At 39.3% G+C, this 23970-nt stretch overlaps 1 protein-coding gene across 2 annotated transcripts; it reads right to left on the minus strand.

Annotated features, from left to right (window-relative positions):
- Window positions 1-23: 23 nt before the first annotated feature.
- Window positions 24-23114, minus strand: RNASET2 (ribonuclease T2). Of its 2 annotated transcripts, none has more exons than XM_030946313.1 (10): window positions 23061-23114; window positions 18600-18704; window positions 16613-16679; window positions 11491-11546; window positions 10400-10457; window positions 9496-9566; window positions 7033-7146; window positions 4779-4824; window positions 4490-4564; window positions 24-2416 (listed from the first exon to the last, which is right to left on the minus strand). In XM_030946313.1, exons 2-10 carry the CDS (start codon window positions 18686-18688, stop codon window positions 2225-2227), a joined length of 768 nt encoding a protein of 255 aa, XP_030802173.1. In that variant the 5' UTR covers window positions 18689-18704; window positions 23061-23114; the 3' UTR covers window positions 24-2224. The 2 variants fall into 2 exon arrangements, with proteins under 2 accessions (XP_030802173.1, XP_030802174.1); XM_030946314.1 differs by lacking the exon at window positions 23061-23114 and adding an exon at window positions 22796-23017.
- Window positions 23115-23970: the final 856 nt, after the last annotated feature.

Consider the following 23970-nt stretch of genomic DNA (forward strand, 5'->3'; position numbering starts at 1 on the left):
CTGAGACTGCACACAACATCTCTGCTGGAATTTAGTTAATTTATTCAATGATGCAGAAAAGAATACAGAACCCATCATCCCCAGGCTGTGCTGAATTTTCAAGGTTGACAGAATTTATATTGCATGAGGAAGTGAGCGATGCTTTTCAGAACTGAAGTGAATTTTATGGCTCCCAATATATCTTTGTTTACTGCTTTTATTTAAACTGCCTTAATCCAACTCTTGAAATGATACACATTCTGATGGAAAGCAACTGACGAGGCTCACAACTTGCTGTGAGCCCTTGCTAGAAAGAACACAAAGGGCTGGACATGGTCTTTGGTCTGAAGTGGTGATAACATTCATTCATCTGCTCTCCTGGCTGCCCAGATACAGACCTTAAAGCATCCCTTAAATATATCACTTAAAACTTCATGTCTTCGCCCATCTTTCTATAAAAATCAGTAGGCAGCTTTAAAAAGACATTTGTATCTTTCCAGATGGGTTTGCCAAAACACAAGCATGAGTAATTATATACAGTGTTTTAGTGCTACTACTCAGAAGTTCACCGTAAAAAATTTAATTATTTAATCTGTAATAAAAAGTACGTGGGTGCAGGATTTTTAAGGTAAACACTGTACTTCAGGTATGTCCCTTTAAATGGGACTTCAGAGTATGTGAGGTTGTTTAGCCAAGCTTTTACTTTTTCGCAGTCAATTTTTACTCCCTCACTCATTTTGGATTATGTTATTTTCTCCTCAAAGTTTTAAGACTTATCAGCTCCTTCACATTTCTTGCATTTGAAAATGAGGCTGAAAAATGCATGGAATCCATACTAGCTACTCTGCTGCAGAGTTGGTCATTTGTTACTCATGTGCGTATCTGCTGACTCCTTTTGGCAAGAGTCAGCTTTACCTTTGCCTGAGAAACAGGACAGAGGAATTCAAGCAACTGGAGAAAAACAGGCAAACCCAACAATCACTTGTTTGACAGACCATAATAATTTCTTGGCTGTTAAAATAAATATATTAGGTTCAAGACAGCATTCTGGAATGGAAAGGTAACAGAGCATTAAATGAAAGGTGGTAGAGAAATAGGGACAGTCAAAAATGAGAGTAAATGGTTTCTAACCCTCCCCAAATAACAAATTTGTTTCTAATACTGCATTTCATGTTTTCACAGTAACATTATTCTAACAAACAGATGGTTCCTTGAGCCATACTTGTCTTTATTTGAGACACACAGATCAACACAGCACTTTGGGGAAGACATCATCAAAATTTGGTTCCCTTTAGAAACATCCATCTTCGTGGCATGTTACTCATCATCATGGGGTAGAGATGCACTGTTGCCAATATCTGTACTTTTTACTGAAAATCTGGTAGCATTTATTGTTTCATCTATAAAAAGATGTTTCTTGGAACAAAGTGATGACGTGAAAATCTTGTTTTTATATACAAGTGCAGGCACTCACAAGCAGTAATGCTGAATGCTCAAACACAACTAAAAATTAGTAACAACATATTTCTAGGGCCTAACATTCTCCTGTACTAACATCTAAGTTGTAGAATTGGTTGTTCCCCAAGACTGTATAGAGTTACTGTCATGAAAATTATCAAAGAACAGTTAAGGCTACAAATACAATTTCCCTGAGATCTTTTAAGGTAGAAAAGCCCAAACGTGGAGAACATTATTACTTCACTAAGAAGTTAGGTAAAATTTGTCTTTGGTCCACTGTGATCCCTCAGTGAAAAAAAGTTCAACACCTCAGAGGATATGATCTCTGTTCTGCACTTCTGGAGAGCAATCATGCAAGGCAGTGGCTATTACATCTGGGAATAGACCTCCAGACAGGTTTCAAGAGTTCTGTTTACAGTATTTCCCTCCAAGAAACTGTCACCTCATCTCAGAGAGACAATCATCCTTTCAATACAAAGAATTAAGTTCCCTGACTCACTGGTAAAAAACAAAAAGCAGATAAAGTGGCAGACAACTGCATGACAAACTGAGAAGTCACAGTTCTCTTCTGAACATTGATTCAAACCATAAGCAAGCCAAAAAATCCAGACCATGCTGTAGATCAGATGCTGATCTCATAATGTGGACTACTCTTCTTTAATAACAAAATAACTCTCTTTTCTAGCAGAAATCTTCACTATAGGTCCATGATGTGGACAGGGGCTTGTAATATTACATGAGTGTGGGTTCTGTTGCTGTTGAAAAAGTTTTTCAAACTCCTATGGCTTCATTTGTGATCTTGGACCTCTGAAGGATAATAGGTTGGGAGAGTATCATTGCAGACCGACAGCTCCGAAGTTCCAAGCTTCAAGTGAGCCTGCATTGGGTTGGATCCACCCTCCAGTGCTGTGCAGTTCACCAGCTGCAGTTCTTTGGTGAAGCAGAATTCAATCTGGCCAATTGTTTGTGCTTTTTCACCCTAGAAACATGAAGGGTAAAATAAGCCTCATGGAAGGAGAAAATAAATCAATTCTTCATCTACATTGCCCTATCTATACAATACAGTACTGATTTTTTGTGCATTTACCAGATGAAAAATGCAAAGAAAAGTACAAGAGGCATCCACTCTGAACAGCTTATAGTACATACTGTTACTCAGTACCAATCTGGGACTTGTCTAACTAGTAAGCCTTATTGTGAAATGCTGTGACACATTATCCTGGCCTTTACTCATCTGCACAATGATGAGTTCTGGCTGAACTCTGTGAATATTGAAGGGCACGTGTGACCAGAAAGACACTTTTCACCAACTCTTCATAGCAGGACAGGAACTGAGGCAGACAAAATTCTCCATACATGAGAAGAGAAACTAAATTTTATAATAGCTTTTGCACAAAAGTATACAGAAGCAAGCTGACAGAAGGAGCAGAAGCATCATTTTTGGACTACAGAACAGGCCAGGAAGAAAAATGCTGACTATGAATAAAGCAGGCAGGCATGGAGGCCTTTCATGTGGCAAAAAGATTACAGGAAAATCCCCCCCAATGCTCAGGTCTAACAAAATGCGGAAAAAAATGGGTTTGAAACAACTAAGCAGGACAAAAAGATATGTACAAGATAAAAGTAACTGAGGTGAGAGGGTTTTTTGTTTGTTTTGAATTTGTGTTGTTGGGGGGTTGTTTATTTGGGGTTTTTTTTTAAGAAACGTAAGAATGGAGAGTGTGTCTAATCCATTTCAAACATCAAAGTATCTCCATCATGCATTTCAGGCATGGACAAGTCTAGAGCTCTGAAAAAGGCCTATCTTCAAATACCTGATATGTACTTTTTCATTTCTATTACCCAATACCTTCAGCTGTTAAGTACAGGAGACCCAAGCTGTACATTACTTTCATGCAATTGGAACAGTATTCCAAGTGTACTAAAAGCAATGGCAGAACTACAGTGAGCAGAGCTAGAAACTGGCTTTGTGCTAGCTCTGTATTTTCTTTCATGTCAAAAGGTGGGGGAGTATACAACCCACATTCAACTAAAATTCCTTTGTTCCTTAAAGTAACTTATAAACGCGTTAAAAATATTGTAAGCTATAGATTTTTTTCATGTTAAAAAACATGAGTAGAAAAACCTCACAGCATTACTAAAGCAAGAGTTGACAACACACTCCAACAGCAACAGTATCTTAGCAGGCTTCCATAAATTGTTGCCTATGGGCAGTAACTCTGCCAAGAGTTCTGCAGTAAATCACCTTGAACAAGCTGAGATAAGAAGGAACCACTTACAAGAGTGAAAGCTAACCTTGTGGGTTTTGTTTCTTGCTCTATTTTTCTATAAGAGCAGAGTAACCCAGCTGAAAAAAAAGGAAAGAAGGAGCTCTACAACCTACACATGTAATTGTTCAGAACACTATTTTGTTCCTTCAAAGGCACTTTTGGTTCAGATATGGTGACCTACACTTTACAGAACACTGTGTACCACCTTCTCTGCTGCATCATGATGCACAGCACAATTACTGGCAAGGAAAAATAAAAATACATGGAAATTTGAGACATGATTGGTTCAAAAGGAAGGACTACAGTGACCTCTTCAGGTATGGGCTCTCTGGAACAATCTCAGAGACAAGCTTCTGAGCTGCTTTATTTCAGAAGGATTCTGAGACCAGCACCCTCACCAAGGCTGACATTCACTGCCTCCATTCAGCTCACTCTTGTTGGTTTTAGGAATCCGCCATGCAGCAACTAAACTTTAGCAGGCATGGTGGAAAATGCCCAGCTACAGCAATACCTCTGGCAGGGTGGCTACAGCATTCATGCAAGAGATGCAGGTTTAAATCTTTTAAGACAAAGAGACCTTCAAAACCCAAGGCCAAGAATCAAACAATAGCTATATGCAAACAGCAGTATACACAAAGAATACCTAGACCTAAGTTTCACCATACCAGAGATTTTCCACTCTATTTTTGCTATATTTTTGATAGAAAGTGCTCCTTAATAAAAAGTTAGGGTTTTTTTGTTTCGTTTTCTTTTCCATTTTGGGAAGTTAGGGAAGTTTTTACCTCTTCTGGAGGAAGGCATTGGATCTTTGGTGTTACACCATAAAATCTTGTAAGAGCTTCCTTTATAGCAGGCATCTGAAAAATTAAAAAGCTTATAGAGATTAATAGGTCACAAGCACCTCTTCCAACAGCTCCCGCACTGGTTAAGCTCTCAAAAACTTTTATAAAAAGCATAACCTTAAGGAACTATAAAATTTCAAAAGATCATTTGTTCTACAGAAATTATTTGACTCCTACTGAAAAAAAAGTCTATGCACATGATTTAGTTTTATTAAAGACTGCCTCTTACCTTGTAATATGAACTGCTCGGCTTTATCCCAGCTTTCAAGAGACAACTGAAACAAAGATAAAACATTTTTCCATGTTTCCTGTATGCAAACACACCTTCATAACCATTAGGTAAAACAGATCTTAAGAACCTGTCCAGCATTACGGCGATGGGAGCAAGGGCAACTTGTCTTTCATTCTTTGCCAGCCTAGGAAAGGCTGTTTTCTGAAAGGACACTTCCCATCCAACTTGGCAGGGTCAGAAAGAACCCTTCCCCACACCTTAACCTGAGGAACTAGGATAGTTCAGTCTTTAGACACAACTAGGATAAAGGGAGTTTCAGAGTGCTCTGTTCAGTGCCAGGTAGGGCATGCAGTTTAATTGCTTCTTTTCTCCTGCCTTGAGTCATTCCCCTGTGCTCCTGCCACTCCTCACCACTTGTGAGGGTGTTCCAGGCACCCTCATATTCAAACACAGGATGGGATTCCTTTGATGGGAGACACACAGCACACTGGGAGAGGGATACAGCCTGTCAATCAGAATCAATGTTACTGTCAGGACAGAAACTGTTCCTAATAGATACGTTTTTGAAGAGGAAAAGCTGGTTACGTGAGAAATGAAGTAGTGCTCATTTCTCTGTATACCCCTTCCTTTAGGCTCAGTCCTGAGAGGAGTTCACATTTCCTGACAAGCTGACAAGACCTAACCCATGACGAGTCTTTGAGTCCCTACAGCTTCTTCTGTAAGAAGCGGGAACGGTCAGTATGTTGCAGGATTTAATCCATAAATGCTGATAATGCTCAACCCTTCCCTTCCAAGGTCAGTTTTGGCACAAGGAAGATTTTATCCAGCTGACTAAAGGACAAGGAGTTTTTCACTGTCATTTTACACTGGATATAAGGAGACTAATAAAATAGATGATGTTCTGTTAATTCTTACAGAAGGCTGCATGATGTCCTCTTTTTAATAATTTGATTTGTGGAAAGAACTTTTTTAACACTGGCATTTTTTGTCTTTCAAGTAGAAATGATATACAATGAGACCATTTTCAGTCTTTTTTCTCTTCAGTAAAGATAAAATTAATTATACTTATTTTCACAATAGATAATAAGCTTTGAGCAATTAATTTCAACATGCTTCAGTCTCTATTCTTTTGCAGTGTTGCACAAGCTGATACAGAGTCACATCATCGGTCACTGTGCCATCTGTAAATGTTTTAGTCACACCATCACAGCTACTTAGGCAATCGACTTAGACATCATTAATTTTAACATTACATATGACATGCTCAAACCCTGAAAACCCTCTCAGAAAAATCTGCTACAGTTTTAAAAGACATCTTCAAAACCGAGATGGGAGGGAAGAAAGGCTTATTTTCTTTGTGCATAGGCAAAATAAATGAGACTTTGTCAGGGAGATTGCTTGGACAGGATACTGGCAGAGCATAAATAGGATGAGCTGGTTTGGGGTTTCTTTGGGGTGGTTTTCTTGAGTTTTTTAAAGGTATATTTCTTTGTATGAAACTATTTCCTCTCTCAGATACTGTCCCCTCATGGTCAACAAATCTAAGTCAAACATCCTCTCACCCATACCAAGCACTGATCAGGAAAGGACTCTAACTTTCTGGCATTCAACTGCAGCCAGAACACATGCCTACAGCACTTGGACAAGCCACAACAGTCTCCTCAAGACATTGAATCTGGAATGGCCAGTGCGTTGGAACAGTAAGGAGAAATCAGCCCCTAGGACAAAGCAAGGGTGTCACATCAGGGCTGTCACAAAGAACAGCAGAGGACTGCCTGCAGCAACTGAACCCTTCACAACCTCCTCTCTTGCAGTTGTCTCTCAGCCTTTTCCCAGGATGTCCTGCACGATATTGCCCGCAGCTTGTCCTTTTCCCCTGAGCAGAGCACTGTCTTAAAAACAAGTGTTTGGGGCTCAGCATGACCCAGAAGTTTGGGGGGTTTGTCACTTGATTTAGAACTTTACAGGTACCATAGCTTTTGGTATCAAGACACAGCCTGTAAAGCTGCTCAAAAATTTACTGGCTCATGCTGTCTAGAAGGATGTTGCTAAGAATGATACTGGCTTACCTGACTGGAGTGACCAGAGACTGCTTCTCAGGGTAACAACTCTTCTTCTGAACTTCAGTACTAAAAATAATTTATGCTAATTCTCATTTCCTCTCTGCCATCAGATTTTTAGATGTTCATTTGAGGCTAGATCTGAAACCTTTAGGAACTGTTTGAAATAAAAGCTGAGTTCATTTACGTACCCATTGAGATCAACATGCTGGTAGAGTTCTATGGCTTTACCAAAGTATTTTTTCTGAGAATTAAGGACCTCAAGTGTGGCTGCACAAGTGCCATGTTTGTCCCACTCATGTTTCCTATAGGAGAAAAGCAAAATGCAAATTTTAGAACACATTGTTTGTAGATATATGTCCTGTACAAGCTAGCCATTGTACTTAAATCAAGTATCTGAAACGCTACACATGTGGAGTAGGATACTGCATTCAAATTTATCACACATATAAAAAGTAAACCCAAGCAAGTAAACCCAAGCAACTCCCACCACTTCAATTACAGCAACATCTATATACTCATGAAGTAAATACATATAATGCTCTTATGATACAATGCCCTATCAGTGGATTTACACGAAGATGTTTGGCGGTCAGAATGCACAGAATTTGCCTAGAAAATTACTATTTCTAAACTTTTTTTTAAGTTTTAGTGGAACCTTTTGTGTTAAATGCACTTTCAAAGCACTAATTTTTTATCTGAACTCAAAAGATTAAGCCTTATTTTGGGTAAAACAGTGAAATTGCACAAGCTGCTAAGATTTTAGCGGCAACTTTTATGCTGGCCTGTGGCAGAATTTTCATAGGTTTTTCCTGTGAAGTCTCAAGTCTTGCTTCTAATCCACTATCCATCCTCCTAAGAGCAAGGAACAGAGAGCAAAAGAAATTCTTGCAGTGTACAGCAGACAAACTCAAACAGGACAAAAACTGGGAAAAAGACAAACATGTTTTTATCAATTCTAAAGTCCATTGAAAGACTAGGCAGTACAATCTTTAGTGACGCTACCTGTGGATGTCATTTTTTTAAAATTCTTTTCAAGTTTTCACAATCCACTTGTACTATATAGGTATCAGTTCAGCAGATGTACACAAAGATTACCTAATCACAAACTCCTGCCATCAACACAGCATCCTGTGACTTGATGATGCCTTAAGTACATCATCAAAAAGCAGAGAAGGACAACTATTATTCACTTGAAAGCCTACCTTGGAATTGTCCATTCATACTAAAAACTTCAGATTTTTCTTAAGGAATGAAAACACCTTAAAAGAAATTATGTTTGGATCTAGAGAAATAGTGTACTACTTCTGAACAGAAAATTACTACAGCAACTGTGGTGCCAGGAGATTTGAGGCAGGGGAGAAGATGCTTTATTGAAAGATTTTCACCGAACTTCCCAAATTTAGCCTTGTAGAGAGTTCTCATCTTGGCTGTAACATTCAACACAACTGCATGTCAACTGAATTGTTTATTGCCTGGAAGAATCCAGTTTCCATGGGCAGATTTCTCCATAAGGGATTTTAAATTACTAATGAGAAAAGACATCACAGTTTTAAAGTAAACAGAAGCTCTTTTAGAGGTAAATGTAGCAAGAAATATAGTTAGGTTGGATCAGAAGCAGATAATAGTCAGATCCAAAGGGCTACTAAAACAGCAGCAAGCTAGAGGCAAGGCTTTGCATGGATGACAAGGATGACAAATTCAGTTCAGAGAGCATATACATGCATGTCTGTAAAACTAATGGTGATGTACCTGTCTTTTGAAGGCATTCAGTAGTACTTATATTGAAGTGTCCTGCTCTTTCTATAAAGAAGGCAAAAACAGAGGGCCAAAGACCTGTTGGCATTCAAGATGCCTTTTACTGCTACCATGGAACTGCTATTGGAGTGGTTGGGGAAGTCTGCACTGACAGTGCCTGTGAACCATCCTCTGCAGCAAGCCAAGAATGCACCAGGCCCAAGTGTTTTAATCAGTCCTGTGAGCATCCAGAATAGACAGAGAATTTCGTTTCCACAAAATATTTACCAAGACTTGAAGAGTATACTCTTCACAATGTCACACTATTTTGCAGTACAGCCATTTCAAAGGAAAAAAAAAAGACACTGACCACAGCTACAGGTGTTCATCAAGGCCTCCATCCTTCTGCACCTCTTGCACCCATGAGCTTGGTGGTAGCACAGAGCTGCTGTCAGTAACTTCACTGAACAGAGAAGTGGCTACCATGACACAGTGCATTCTATTTCTCTATTTTCTCTTCTATGAGGAAGCCCGAAAGGAAAGCTCTCTCAAGACCAGCAACACAGTGAAACTAGCTAGGGAAAAAGATCTGGAAGCTGCTCTTGCAGCTACCTGTGATATCCCAGGAGTGCTACTGCTACTCAGATTTAATGTGTCAACAGCAGCTGCTTCTTCTCCCTGGGGACAAAGGGAGGAAACATTTTCTCACTAAGTTTCATTTCTCTAAAACTTCTGCTATAGCCGATCTTCAACAGCTGTATTTTATAAGAGAACAGATCTATACTATAAATGAGACTGGCAAGACACACTGCTTCAGTGGCTGCCTGGACACTTCCTCTCATGCATCTGAAGAACTACTCAGATGGATTTTTATAAAATAATATCCAAAATGCTTTTTAGGGCTTTTTTGTACTCACCAGAACTGGGTGCGATTCAGAGATGAATGAAGCACATCAGGCCAGTAATGTCTCATGTCTGACAAAAGATCCTAAAAATACCACAATTAATAAATGCACCTACAGCATTGAAAAGCTATTTCTTATACAATCTACATATATTGATAAATTTTTTACAACTGAAGCCTCATCTTTCAGTGTCCATGACTGAAACATTTATTTGAAGAAAAATAAAAGATCTTTTTCCCCCATATTCTGAAAATGCTGTTGTTGGAAGTAACAGGTACACCTACCTAAATATCTGAACATACTACTACTGACACACTGCCTCAAAGCAAGACTTTCCTTCAACTGTCCCTGCAGAAGTTGTTCAATCATGCAGTGTTCCATATTTGTCAGGCTCAAGTCTCTTATCCCTGTCTATAAAACATAAATGAATTTTGTTGAATTAAATACACTGGGGTTTTTTTTTAAGTAGAAAAAGAACAAAAAAGGACTAATGGCCTAGGAGAAAACACACAGAAAACAGTACTCTGAGCTGTTACTTTCTTTATTTTGATTTTGCAGTAGAAAATGTGAAGGGAGAACACCAACTGACTGAATCTTTTTCTTTTCACAGGTGCTTTTTGCCACTGCAGATCCATCACCTATGTGGTGGTGGACCTCTAGATTTCATTAAGGAGGATGTGGCTGAATGAGCCAAACTCCATGTTCACAAAATCAAGCAGGTACAGATGCTAATTATCACAAGGACAGCAACTTCAAATAGTACCAGAAGCACTAAATGAATTTCTGGAGTCCTTAAAAAACCATACTCCTCAGTAAACATTAGGAGTGATATTATGAACTGCAGATTTTGCATATTGGATGTGCAAAAGTAACTGCACTTAGCTCTGCCTGGTATGTCTGTTTTTGTTTTAAATACCTTTATCTCAGTGACATTGAAATGCCATGTTCTGTTACAGTCTTCAGCTCTGTCAGGCCTAGGGAAGCAAAACAAAATTGAAAAAAGATGTCTCTTAACTCACTACTGGTAAGTAACGTATCATTATCCTGAATTTTAAGTACGCAGGATTATAGCTGGAGATCTTACTTAAAAATGCAAGTAAACCAGAAGAACCTACAGGGGTTTAGACGTAAAATCTACAGTGGTTTAGAAGTAAAACCTTCAAGACATTAATTATGGCCAAAAGATTTCTCATGAAGATTCAAAAGATGGCCAGAAGATTTTGTTGTGATTTCTTTGTTTGGCCCTCTGGTCCCTTTCATTCCATGTAAAAGTCATTTGGGTGTGCCAATGACTTGGAAAGGTCTTGCACATGATGTCACTGGTGTCACTACTGACATGATCTCTCAAATTGCTGCCATATCTGATGTTTCTGCAAGTGTCACCAAGACACTCTCAGGGAATCAATACATAATGATCACTTTTCCAGGAGGCATAGCATAAACTCCTGCACCGATTTCAACCTGTATTTGTCTGGAAAATTTTTGAATTGCTGCCATTGGTATCAATTCCAGTGAGTTGATTCTTCTGAAGCAAATTAGTTTTGCTTTTGCAATATTTGTGGGGAGATAAGATACTTAAAGCCACAAGCAGTCATGAGATATTAACAAATTCTTTTTACTCAGAGAGACAAAAAAGAAGGGAAGCAATAGTTCCCTTTGTGCTTGAGACTATTTCTGATCTTATGAGGAATAAATAAATAAGTAAATAAAATGCTTATGTGGCCAGAGGATTTCAACAAGTCATGAGATACAGAAGTGTATTTCAGTTTCATGTCAAACCATAAGGTTTTCATTTTGTTTCAATCATAACAGACAGATCAAGATCTCCAAAAATAACTCCATAAAAACCAACCAAAAAAAAAAAAGCCACAAAAAAGCCCCACCAAAACACATACTAAAAAAACCCCAAACAAACCCCCACCCAACAAAACCAAATCACTAAACATCCTGGTACAAAATTTGATTTTTTCTTTTTCAGGCAGAAATAAAACCACTCTTTGATCATACCACAATCCATGGATTGTCCAGTACTTTGGTGGGTCATGACAATCATTAGCATTCATCTGTAGGAAACAAAAACACAGAGTATTTGCTGCATGTATCCAGGCAAAAGTAAAACCTCATTCAGTGATGGCCCGACGTTATACTGTGGCATGCCAACTTTTCCTTGCCAAACCAGGAACTGGTGAACTCCAGTTACTTGAAGCTGTCATGGATTATGCCACTTAGGGACCCACTGGCATTAAAATTTTGAAGCAGATCAGTAAAATCTGAACAGACAGGGTAAAAAGAAGATAAAAGGACAGGTTCTGAGGTAACAAAGAGTAGCCTGATCCATGCTAAATGAACAGATCTTTATCTGCATTTACAGTTCTCCAGGTGGCAGCTCTGTATTTTTCTCATAACCACATCTTTTCAAGGAGTGAAGAGCCATTAAAGTGAAAACATTAAAAATAAACTATATTATTGGACAAGCACAAAACCCTCTTTAAGCATTCAGGACTCGTTTTATCATTGTATTGAAAGTGAAAAATACAAAGAAGAGATTAAATATATTGCTTAGTCTAAGTAAAACAGACTTACGCTTTAATGATTTTGACTTGAGGTTCAAGGGAATGGAGAGAAAATGAAAGACTAAATACCTTCCTACAAAAACAGAAAAATAGAGCCTCCAATAAAAACTGTTGATAATACAGGAGAAATAGCCTACACTTTAATTACTGTTTAGAGCAGAGACATATGCCTGAAAAGAACAAACTAAAAAAAATCCATGTCACACATCACAGAATACCATTACTGTATTTTCCCTGATTATTATTCTTAGGAATTACAGCTCTTTCAAGTAAACACTTTTTGCCATTAACGAACAACCTCCCCAGACGTTCTTTTCCCATAATAATAGCTTTCTTTTTTGGTTCTGCATTCTGTTGTAATTATGCCACAATGCCTTTTATGTGATGCCAGAGCAAGAGCAGAGTGTAGAGAGGAGCAGAGACAGGCCTGTAATCTCACTAATTGCCTTCCACATGCCATAGGCCAGTGACAGCAAATCTGCAACTTCTGCAAGACTTTCTTGTTCTGTGTCCATGTCCTTCCTCTCCTCTCTTGCCACCAACAATACAAGCAATTACACCCAGCAAAAGCTTTTTTCCCTGAAAGGAATATTTTGAACAAACACACACTGAAAATGCCTAAACAATATTGCTCTGTTGGGACACAAGCTCTGTGGACCTGGAGAGGTTTGGCTATCTAGCCCAAAGTACAGCAAATTAATAGCCAACAGCTTGCTCAACTGAGGTGGCAACAAAACCAGTGCAATTGTGCTCCTTATTCAGCCTTTAACTGCAGTTCCCAGACATGCTAATGGAACACCTGGAGCATTTCAGATTTGAAATCATGGCACCAACCTTCCTAGCAGTTTCTTCTATCTGTCTCATCGGACTCTTGGTGTTACCCTGTGCCCTGGCAGAATTGGGAGGTCAATGCAACCTACAATACCTTAGTTCACACTCTGCATGCTTTGGCCAGCTTCATTCAATCTCCTTTTTCATTCTAACCTTAGTATCTTTCCAACATTAATTTTAAATCAATATAATAAAAAATGCAAATGCTGGTCTGCAAAGCTGGGTACCCCTGCTTGCTGGTGCAAAACCACTTGTCAGCCTTCCTGTTTATCACAGGCTGCTGGAAGATTAAATTCAATCTCTAGAGATTGACTGACTAGAAACAGAGGTACAAATATTTATTTTCAAGTGAGCACTGGACCCCAGAAAGCCCCGTATACCTAGATTCAATTGAAAAAGAAGCACTGTTTTCTCCTGTTTTAAAGCAATCTGATAATCAAACCAATCCAAATGGACCATACACGACCTACAAAACTGAGCAAAGGGCTGGTGAGGCTGTAGAGCACCCACCATGCTGAGAGGGAACACTTCAGCAGATGGATTAGCCTATTTGTAATAGCAAGTCACTGCCCAAACAGCACGTGCCAGAAGCATGGAAGCTTTTATCATCTCTGAAATGCCAAAAAACGAAATACCATTGGTGTGTCCCAGAAGTGTCACCTGTTGAGCTGCCCAAATTACAAATCCCTTGGTACAGCAGCTGGTAAATGTGAAAGGAGTGATACTGGATCACAAACAGATACACCAAACAAATAAAAAATCAGCTTCTCAGAAGTGAAATATTTACTCCTGTTCTCCCTTCCAACCACCTTACTTCAGTAGGCCATCTCTTTAATTAAGATAAATTGAAAGTTATTTTGTAATGAAACATGCAAAGAAAAACTCTTGCTTTTCAAACTGCAGAGAGAGTTCACCTCTTCAACTTCTACCCCTCAAACGATGTTAAATTACTCCCCTTCCTCCTTTAGTCACTTTAATTCTTTCTGTATTATGTGACTACTTCTATTTTTACCAAAAAAAGAAGGAAAACTAATATTTGTATTCTTCATTTAAGCCTCTGCTATAAAATTATTGCCAAAGCCTGAACTTAGGAAAACTTTTTATCTCATATTGAAAAATAAAAATTTAAAAAAAAATCATCTGTTGCTTAACATTCAAACCTGAATTCAGGCTGTTCTGCTCATTATTCTATTATCCTTTTTTGACTCTTTCCTTTAATGAGGACATATGTGAAGTAAAAGGCAGATGACAGCAGGTACCATTTCTTTATTGTCCTTCCCATTCCTAACAGAGAAGGAACTTACAAACTTGCACTGGATTTTCCACATTTCACACACACACACAAAAACCCAACCACATTAAAAAAATTCATCTTTTTGCAATCTCCAGTATGCAAAAGCTGAAATAATAGTTCTCTTTGTAAGTTCTGGAATAAAAAGTTTTCACAACTCTATAAAAAGGGAGTAGCAAAGTCCCTCTTCTTGGCCTTGAATTGCTCTTAAGTCACACTCACTTGTTACTGAAAAGTGTGGCATGAATTAGCCACAGGCATAATTTTTTAAGGGAACAGGAATTTCATAGTCACTTGAGGTCTGCAAATCTAGCTTAGATATCTTTGCATAAGACAGTCACCTTAGGTCAATTATATGGTAATGGAATTTCTAATCACATTACAAGGAAGAAAATCTCTCTTCCTCCTTTACCCTTTTCACTGTAGTAGTCAGTAATTAGGTCCTGGGGTTATCACTGCTGCCATGATATCACTTTATTTTAATGAGATAGTTTGGAAGATATGATTACAAAACACTTTCCAATTTAATTGCGCCGATCACACTCAGTATTAAAAGCATCAGCTGAACAGTTACTTTTTAAAGCCCAGGAAGAGCTGGGAGAGATGTGCTCTTAAATTTCTGGCATGCTGATCTGTGCCCCCTAAATTTTTGGGCCTTCAAAAGCCTAAGAAACTTTTCAAGCACAAATCTCCAAAACAGGTAGAAGTTAACAAGAAGCTCATCCACATACCTTAAAAACACACTGTGTATGAAAGAGTCTCTAATAAGATTCCTTTACACAGGAGACACAAACTACGAAGTACTGTCAGAAAAAAAAGCATCTCACAGGTTTTTGCCATAAATTATATAATGACTTCTGCTGTTTCTTTCACAGCTTTTTCCTTTCAACATCATGTCAAGAGTTTTAAACTGAATAATAACACTAAAAATATTTACACCCTGAAAAACACCAGTTATCATATATAAATAGACCAAACACACAGAAGAATCTACCTACTTAAAAATACTTAAATTAATTCCTGAAATTAGGAATTTCAGGAATTTAGGAATTCCTCTTATGTAAAACAAGAAAGCTATTATAGGAGTACAGTTGAGATCTTGTTTCTTCATATGACTCAATGATGGGAAACAAAGGAAAAAAGTTACTTAATGTTATTTTAATATCTCTTTTTCTGCACTTCTCTGAATGCCTCTGTCCACTTCTTACTACAAAATATTACAAGAAATCAACAAAGGACAAGGAAGCCTACATTTTCTGATGCTCAATATCTTCAATAATTCACTACAACTTCACTGGAAGATCATGTTAATTATTTGTCAATTTATCAAGTACACTACCCTGGAATTCAGAGGAGCAACCAGCATAAACACACAGTGGGAAAACCGGTTGTTTTTTTTTAATTTCGGGTTGTTTCATTTTTCTTTTTTTATTTTTCCCAATTGTTCTCATCTCATTCATGCAAGCAAGGGTTTGCACTGCTACTGACTCTGAACATTGAATCGTGCTAGGCACTACAAACTCTTCAATATCAACATCTCTGCTTCAAGTCAGTAACAGTGATGCTTAATCAACAGAAAATCAGACACAAATTGCATCAAATCTTTCCTTATTTCCACACAAAAACAGGCAAACAAAAAATAGAGCAGTGGTCTCAGTCTCTGGTCTGAGACACACACATCTGACTTTTTTATTGATATTACCCTCCACATTCATTTGGCTGAACCTGAAGCTATTGTATTATCCACAAGGTTCTTCTACCTTGTGTCAGTAAATCTGATCATATTTTTTACTCAACTGTATGGGGTGAGACCTCTGAGTACTTCCAGTATAGGAAAAGTGTTCTACTTACCAGATAGTAGTAGATACTTAATAGCAACAGGACCCCCTCTTACCTGTGCTTTGACAGATACTTGGAAGGTTGGGTTCATAACCCTCAAATACAGCAAAAAATGCAGAAATACTCAGAGACACCTGCCACAACACCTTTATAGCTCTCTTTCCTGACTGAATCAGTATTTGATGACATCATAGAAATACTGGAGTCATAATTACAAAGCTAAAAACCTTATTGTGCAGCAGATAGTTCAAATACTGAACTGTCATCAGCCAAACAAGGCAGGCAAGTCTTCCTACAGAGTCTGATGAAAGTCTAGGATTAAGTTTATAACTAATAAGATGTCACAAATTCTGTAATAAGCTTAGTGTACAGTACACCCTACACTGACAACTCTATCTGTAACTCACCACAATCTTTCCTGTTATGGCTGCTCTGCATTGCAGGGGAAATAGCAAAAGTTGCATTACGATGAGGAAAAGCCTTTATAAAGGCATAACCAAGATTAAATACTTAATGAGCTTTATTCACTCTGTATTCAACATTTATTATCCGATGCTACCTTTTTTAGGATAAAAGAGAAACACAAAAATCTCACCTTACATACAGTCACTGGCCAATGATGAGCAAAGTACAGCTTTTTCCAGGCATGAGGGTGGATGTCACTGGAGAAAGACAGACAAATTTATTTTTCTTCAAGTATTTTAAAAAGAGGAACACCTTCATGCATACACTCCAAACTAATGATTCAGAGAGAAACAACATATAGGGAAACATGCTAATATCCCCACTGTTAAACAAATTCTCCTTCTGCCACCCTATTTCCATATGCTTTCCATTTCTTAAGTATGCAGAGGAGGGAAAAATCCTCACGAATTTGTTCAAGAAGTGTTGGAAACCTGAATCACATCAGTTCTATAGAGGCCTTTTTGAACAGTTTGGAGCAGACCTATTCTGGTTAAGCAGATGTAAATAAAAAACCTGTTGCATCAGACACTACAGCAGATATATTTAGTTATTAAGCAACCAGACAAAGTAATTAAATAGAACAGCAAATGGAAAAAATTAAACAGAATTGTAAATTATTTTAACTGACAATGTAACATGCAGAACTGTCAAAATAAATTGTTATTCTCTGGAAGCTAACAGCCACTTGTCAGTCATTAGATCTTGCTAGAGGATATATTACCAAAAGAAAAAGGAAAAAAAAAAGAATAAAAGACCAAGCTAATTCTTCTCAATCTGAGGACAGCCTAGGGATGCTTCCATGTTATATCACACATCAGTTTTTTCCTCTAGTTTTTCTACTTTGCAATGGCAACATTTTCTCTTAAGCATTCACATGTATCCGTGGTTTTCTATACAATATAGAAGAACAGCTATGGAACTTACCAGGCATAGCCACAATGAAAATAATTAACACTTTCATAGGGGTCTTTACTGTTGCTGTAGAAACCTCAAGAGACAAATTGCCCTATATTGCAGAGCAATTTATTTCCTTGGTTTTAAAAAGTCCTTACTTAGAAATGATCTTTCATTAGACTTTTCATTTGATCTTTCATCTGTATTTGAAATAGCAGCTGAACTATGCAACGTCAGTCATGCCAATGAGTTCTCCTAGAACACACTTTGTGGCTAAGGACAGGTCAGAAAACTCTACTTATTAAATAGGAAAAGTTAAGCTCAGAACTGGAATCCAAGGAAAGCCATTTTTGATGCGTATGCAGCTGCAGAGATATTCCCCCCTTCTCTGGACCTGAGTTATCATGCTCTGTGCAGCTCAGGAAGGTGTCTCTAGAGCTGACTCTTTGCCAAGATGGCCAAGCCAGAGGCTAAATCCTGGGGATTGAAGAAACATCAGCACAGTGTCTAAGCTACCCACCAACTGCAATGTAGGCACTGAAAAATTCAGCACTGAACTGAGCACCCCTAACCATTCTCTTGCCAAAGCACTAAAAGGAAGCAGAAAAGTTTATTTCCTCAAATAATGCAATAGGAATTTCAGCTTTAACCACAGAAATGTGACTTGGGGTGTGGTTTCTCCCATGGCCCATTGGTATTGAAGCTCAGATTTTGCCAAGGGGCAACAACCATCAAAAGGTGGTGCAGCAATCTGATACAGCCTCAGTTGGGATGTCATATGAAAATTAATTTTATATTGTCAGAACTGAGAAAACAGCAAGGAAAAGATAAATAAAAGAGTAAACAATGCAACAGTTAGCGCAGTTCACGCCACAGAGATTACTCCGTATTTTTTGCTGTGAGTGTCAAAATAATTTAAAGTTTTTGTCATTACCACATCACAACTCTAAATGATGTATTTATAGCAAGATGAGAAAAGTTTAAAGTGCAACAAATGGAATTTAGGTTTCTCCTCCCTCTTTCTTCATGCTGACACATCTAAAGGTTTCCTCAGGCATGATCCTTGCTCCTCCTGTTAATGTAGATGCCTTACTATAAATCACGTAAGGGTAGAATAACACATCAAAAATAGTACATAATAACAAATTTACATTAGAAGTTAAACCCTTCTGATCTGCACTTAAGAGTGAGTTGTCAGATGTTTAATTTAAAACACAACTTACCTTTGAGTAAAAGTATCTGAAGTACACCAACAACATAGTGCCATGAAAAACCAACCCAAAATCCAATAGTGCAGCTTTGCAGGTTTCATTTTGTTATCCAAATAGCTGTAAAAAGGCATAGAAAGAAGAAATCTGTTACCTATCCAACACACTTAAATGTTAAAATGCAAAAGAAACCTACTATGTCAGAAATAGCAGGTAATGGTAACTCTAGATTAGATTTACAACCATGGGTAAATGGGGATGTCTTTCAGGGCTGTGCCTGATTGCCCAGCTTGTATGGTAATTTTCATAAACTAATGCCATCAAGGATGAGATCACTGTTTCCTTTTTTTCTTTACTTGCACATAATTGCCACAGGGCCACCTTCCAATTAACAGAAATATATAAATCTTCTACAGAGCTATACTTTCTGTAATTGAAGATTCTACTTGCAGTCAGCTCAAATGCCCAAAGTGATTCATTAAAGAAACTTTGAACTTAATATTGAATATTCGTGTTGGATTGGCCAAGGCCGATATTAGAAACTCACAGGAAGCCAAGGATGATGTCCAAAGCAGAAATTCTGTCTAAATGCCAGTTGACTACTAAACTAATATTTTTTTAAAATGCTGATAAAACCACATGAAGTTTCTGTTCTTGTTATAAACCTGAGATAGCCTCTATGGAACCATGCATAATTTGCCTAATACTTCATGGACCTTAGAAGTCAGAGGATAAAAAACCAAATCAACCTCCAGAAAGAGAAGGACTTCTACTCGGCTCAGGTCAAAAACCCCAACTGTCTCCCAGATCTGCCAGCCATTTCACAGCATTTCAAATGCTACCTTCTAGAAAGGGATGTACATGCACATATTTACATGCAAGTTATTAAAGCCTCACCAAAACTACTTCCCAACCTTCTCAAAATGACAACCCTACACCACAAGACACTGTGTGTAACCTAGGTGACCTTTCAAAGATCTCTCACTACATGAGTTGTATTCTTTTTTTCTATGGATGTTTTTTTAATTCATTCTTACCACAGTCAAGTAAAGCCTGTTTTGACACCACTGAAGACATGGCTGATTCAGCCATTACACTGAGAAAACTCAGCATAATTCATATTCACAGCTCATTATAAAGAAGAACCCATTTTCCCACAGTTGTTGTGTGGCTCTGGACCCAGTCTGCAGAACTCCACAGTTCTGCAAACACTGTGCCAGAGCTGAAGTACAAAGGAGGGAGCTTCCTCGCTTGCAAAACGTGTGGGGATTTCAAAACTCGTGAGGGGCTTGGGCAACAACTATAATGTTAACCAGCTAAATTTATCATAAGGTCTTGCTAAATTGTAAGGAAGCTAACATCTTTAAGACATTCTTCTATTTCATACATAAATGCCTCTCTAATTTGTAATAGACACATTATCAAGGTACCTGGCCTAACAGAAGATATAATCAGATAAATATTAGCTGCCAACTGTTATCTTCTTGATCTACTTTCTTAAAAACACCAGAAGGAATTTCACTCACCAGGTAAAATAAGAAAAAATGAATAATAATTTTTAGAAGATCATTTGGAGAGTGCTACTTGTATGGAAAAGCAAAAATAATGCAGAACTAATCTTCAGCAAAAGCTAGCCAAAGAAAGACATACATGCTGTATTAAAGAAATTGATATAGTCATACAGTGTATAAAAAAAGTCACAAGTAAGTAAGTAAGTGCTGGATAGCCAATTTCCCCAAGAGTTCTGCACCTCAAGTGATCTCCAGTCTCATCATTTGAACAACAGGAATTAATGATGTGCGATTCTGCCTTATGGACCTGCTTAATGGTTTCATCTTCTATTATTTTGAACTGAAAACCAATCAAGCAAGACAACTTTTCTGCATGAAAAACTATAAAGACAAAATCTGGGGAGATGTAAGAAGTGTAAGATTCATGTAAAATTCTGCCCTACCTACAAAAAGCAGAAAGTACCACTTAAAGGACAGTAATGTCACACATCACTAAAAAAAAGCTGCACTCTACAATGGTGTGGAAGAAACATCTTAAGGAAGTGGATTCTGAAAGAAAAATAACCCAGCAAGTGTTACAGCATTTCTTTTGATGTAAGTTGGTAGGCAGAAAGAAGCTTTTTTTTTCAGTGACTAAGCAGCAAAAAAAGCATAAAGGTAATTGTCTGCTTTCTCACTGGACTCTTATGTTTGACCAAGTAACTACCAGGAACAGAGAGGGCTTAAAAAAAATGCTGCCATCAGAGTAGCAGAAGGTGCAGATTAATTCTACATATTGTTCTGAACCCTGAAACCACAACATTGGGCAACAAAGCAGGTTTGAAAGCCTCCAGTCTGTAACTTAAAATTTTTCCACTGATAAACAATACATAAACTCTCTCTAAGGATTTAGCTCAGAAGACAACCTTGCAGGTACCACAACACTATCAAGACAGACTGAGTGATTTATTCAAGCTACCTTTTATTTGTCTGCGACATTGATGGTGGGGGGTGAAAAGTGCATCAATTTCACCCTAAAGGCATCTGAATGATGCACATTTGAGGAAATACACGCATCCAAATGAAAACTGCATTAACAACTAAGATGCATACAGCACACACATTTTTAATAACAATTGCTTCTGTTCACTAAAAATACACTAGATTACTAATTTCACAAATACAATAAAGAACAGATTTAACAAATCTTACACTAACTTTTCTCTAGTAAGAATCAAGGATTTTGTATTATGAAAGTTAGTTACAAAAAAAGTCAAGACATTCCAAAAGATTTCATAATGTAGAAAACTTAAAAATGAAACCTGCACACATACATAAAATTATTACTTAACACTAGGCTATCACCTCATTTTTATTATGGATAAAATTCCAAAGGGTGAGGACAGCTTTAGGATTACTCTTGGTTTACTGTACCTAGAACAGGAATGCAAAACACGCGTTTCTGTGTATGTTTCTATGTGTGTTTCTATGTGCTAGTAACCCAGTCAGGGCAAGGTCAACTTCACTAACAAAATAGCATTGTTCCATGCTGTTTTCAAAATTACCTGCCCAGGCTTATCAAACGCTAGAGGGAACCTGTAATAAACATTGAGGAAATCCTCCTTTAACACATTCACTATAGTTTGAATTCTAATATACCATCTTGAGGGGAGTGATGATGTAGCACACGCTTCTTTAGGACACTTGCAATTAGTCACCTCTTATTTTACTCCCTTATTTTATTTCTGTTTTGCTTTTAACAATTAGCTTGACTAGCAAATCTCTCATTAATACAAAATCTCCTGCTCTACAGTTTAGTTCAGCATGTAAAATCAGAAGAGAAGATGCTGCGGAAGAGCACTCGAGCATCAGCGGGAGATGCCCATGGTTATGATACAGCATGCACGCAGCTAAATGCTGGCAACAATGCCCAGAGATAAGATTTAGGACAGTTTGCCTGGCATCTAAAGCCACAAAAATGAACACCCAAGGCTTTGGTAGCATCCCTAACAAACCAGCATGCGCTGCATCTGCCACAACGAGTTAGACAAGCCTAGTCACAACACTGTATGCTAGAAGCATTAGCTTAATTCAGTCTTAGATCCGGCAAGTTTTACCTCCACTGCCCACTCCCAGCTAGCCATGCATCTCAAGCCCAAGTACTGGTCCGAGTAACTGCAAAAGGCTCTTCGAAGCCTTTTCAGAGGCAACACTCACGCCCACCGGCACGGCACGATTTCAGCAGCGCCCCTCTCACGCCGTTCAGCGTGATGGGGGCTCTCTCTGAGCGGCGTCGGGGTGACCCGGAGGGAGCAGGGGCAGCGCTCAGCCCGGCCGGCTTCCCGGGAAGCGCCGGGCACGGCGACTCCTCGCCCTCCTCGCACGGCAACCAGCACAGGGCTCTGCTCCAGCACCGATGTCACTGCGGCAGCAGAAAGCCTCAACTCCAGATAAACAACCATTACAGAGGCGTCTGCACAAACTGCAAGCAATGCAAATCTCCCAAGCACCGGAAGCCGCAGGCCTCCAGGCGACAGGAGGATGCCAAAGCCGATATAAAGTGTAAAAAAAAAAACCCAAGAAACAATATTAAGAGTTTTCCCGCCTCTGGGAAATGCTGCCACTTATTTGGCTGACTTTCGATTTGTTACGGATGGAATTTAAAGCACAAGAAGTGAAAGCAAACACAATCTGAGTCCGCGCCAGGCCTGCAAGTCCCACCTTAGCAGTCCGCGCAGCCGAGAGTCCCAGTAGCAGAGAGCACTCTGCCAGGCAGAAAAGCCTACTCAGAAACACCTCGGGCGGGCCGAACCGCAGCTCCCGCATGCCCGGCTGCCAAAGCGGGAGCGCAGCCCCACGGCGGGCAGGGGGCGGGAAGAGGGAGCCGACAGAGGCCGGAGCAGGAACACCCTCAAATCCGACCTCCGCTGCCTCGCGTTCAGACCTCACCAAACCTCAGCACGCACTCCCCCCTTGCCCGCATTACCTTCAGCCCGCTGCCCCGGCGCTGCCCGCAGGAGCTACCCCGGCGCTGCCCGCCCCTCTCCCCGGGCCCGCCAGGCCCCGCCCCGGAGGGCGGAACGGGGCGGCACCGCCGCTCACCTCGGCGCCTTCCCGCGGCCTGCCCCGGCGCTGGCGGCTGCGGGGGGTGCACACACTCGGGGAAAGCGGCCCCGCGGCCTGCCCCGGGCTGGCAGCTGCTGGGGGCGTACACACTTGGGGAAAGCGGCCCCGCGGTATCCCCACTGCCTCCCTGGAGCATCCCCGCGGCCAGCCGGGTACCGCGAGCGCGGGCAAAAAAGGAGCGGCGGGCTGCGGAGGCAATAGTTTATGTTGGCTCGTCCTGCTGTTTTGGTTGGTTCTTCTTTAGCATATTCAAGGATTTAGTTATGTTGGTTTCATACTGAGTATTTGCGCGGCACAGAGGTCTTCGGCAGTGCGGTGGGGACTCTAAATAGGAGTCTACTGACTGATGCAAGCCTAGGAGCTGATGCAGGCGTCTGTGGCGTGCTTCTCCAAATAGAGAAGTTTGAAATGGTAACAACTTGTGTTTGGAAGCAGTAGGAAGTTTGTGAGGAAGGAACCTCAAGGGATGAGTCAGAACTTGGTTCAGTATTTTCTCAGCGGTATGTTAAACTATGAAACATATTCTGACCCTTCTTTCTCTGTTGATGCATGAGTCATAACTACAAAGTGTGATTATTAATTACTATTATGTAGTTCTGAACTACAGAGGGTACGTTACAACCATCCTACATTAATGCACTTAAGAAATATGTGGGCAGATCTGCTTCCACAAGCAAAACAACATTTGTTTTAAACAGATTAATTACAGTCTTTGTAATAAGGTCTTTGTTCAATGTCTCAGTTTTATTAACTGGTAAAAAAAAATTAAT

The sequence above is a fragment of the Camarhynchus parvulus genome, chromosome 3 (assembly GCF_901933205.1).
Source record: "Camarhynchus parvulus chromosome 3, STF_HiC, whole genome shotgun sequence".
NCBI classification, from domain to species: Eukaryota; Metazoa; Chordata; class Aves; order Passeriformes; family Thraupidae; genus Camarhynchus; species Camarhynchus parvulus.

Excerpts from the sequence above, each read along its gene's own strand:
- RNASET2 (XM_030946313.1), bottom strand. The coding sequence starts at position 18,688 with ATGAAACCTGCAAAGCTGCACTATTGGATTTTGGGTTGGTTTTTCATG. Across the intron at positions 4,825-7,032 it reads CAGCATGTTGATCTCAATGG|TTGTCTCTTGAAAGCTGGGA; the intron begins GTACGTAAATGA and ends TCTTTGTTTCAG. Across the intron at positions 4,565-4,778 it reads CGAGCAGTTCATATTACAAG|ATGCCTGCTATAAAGGAAGC; the intron begins GTAAGAGGCAGT and ends TTAATTTTTCAG.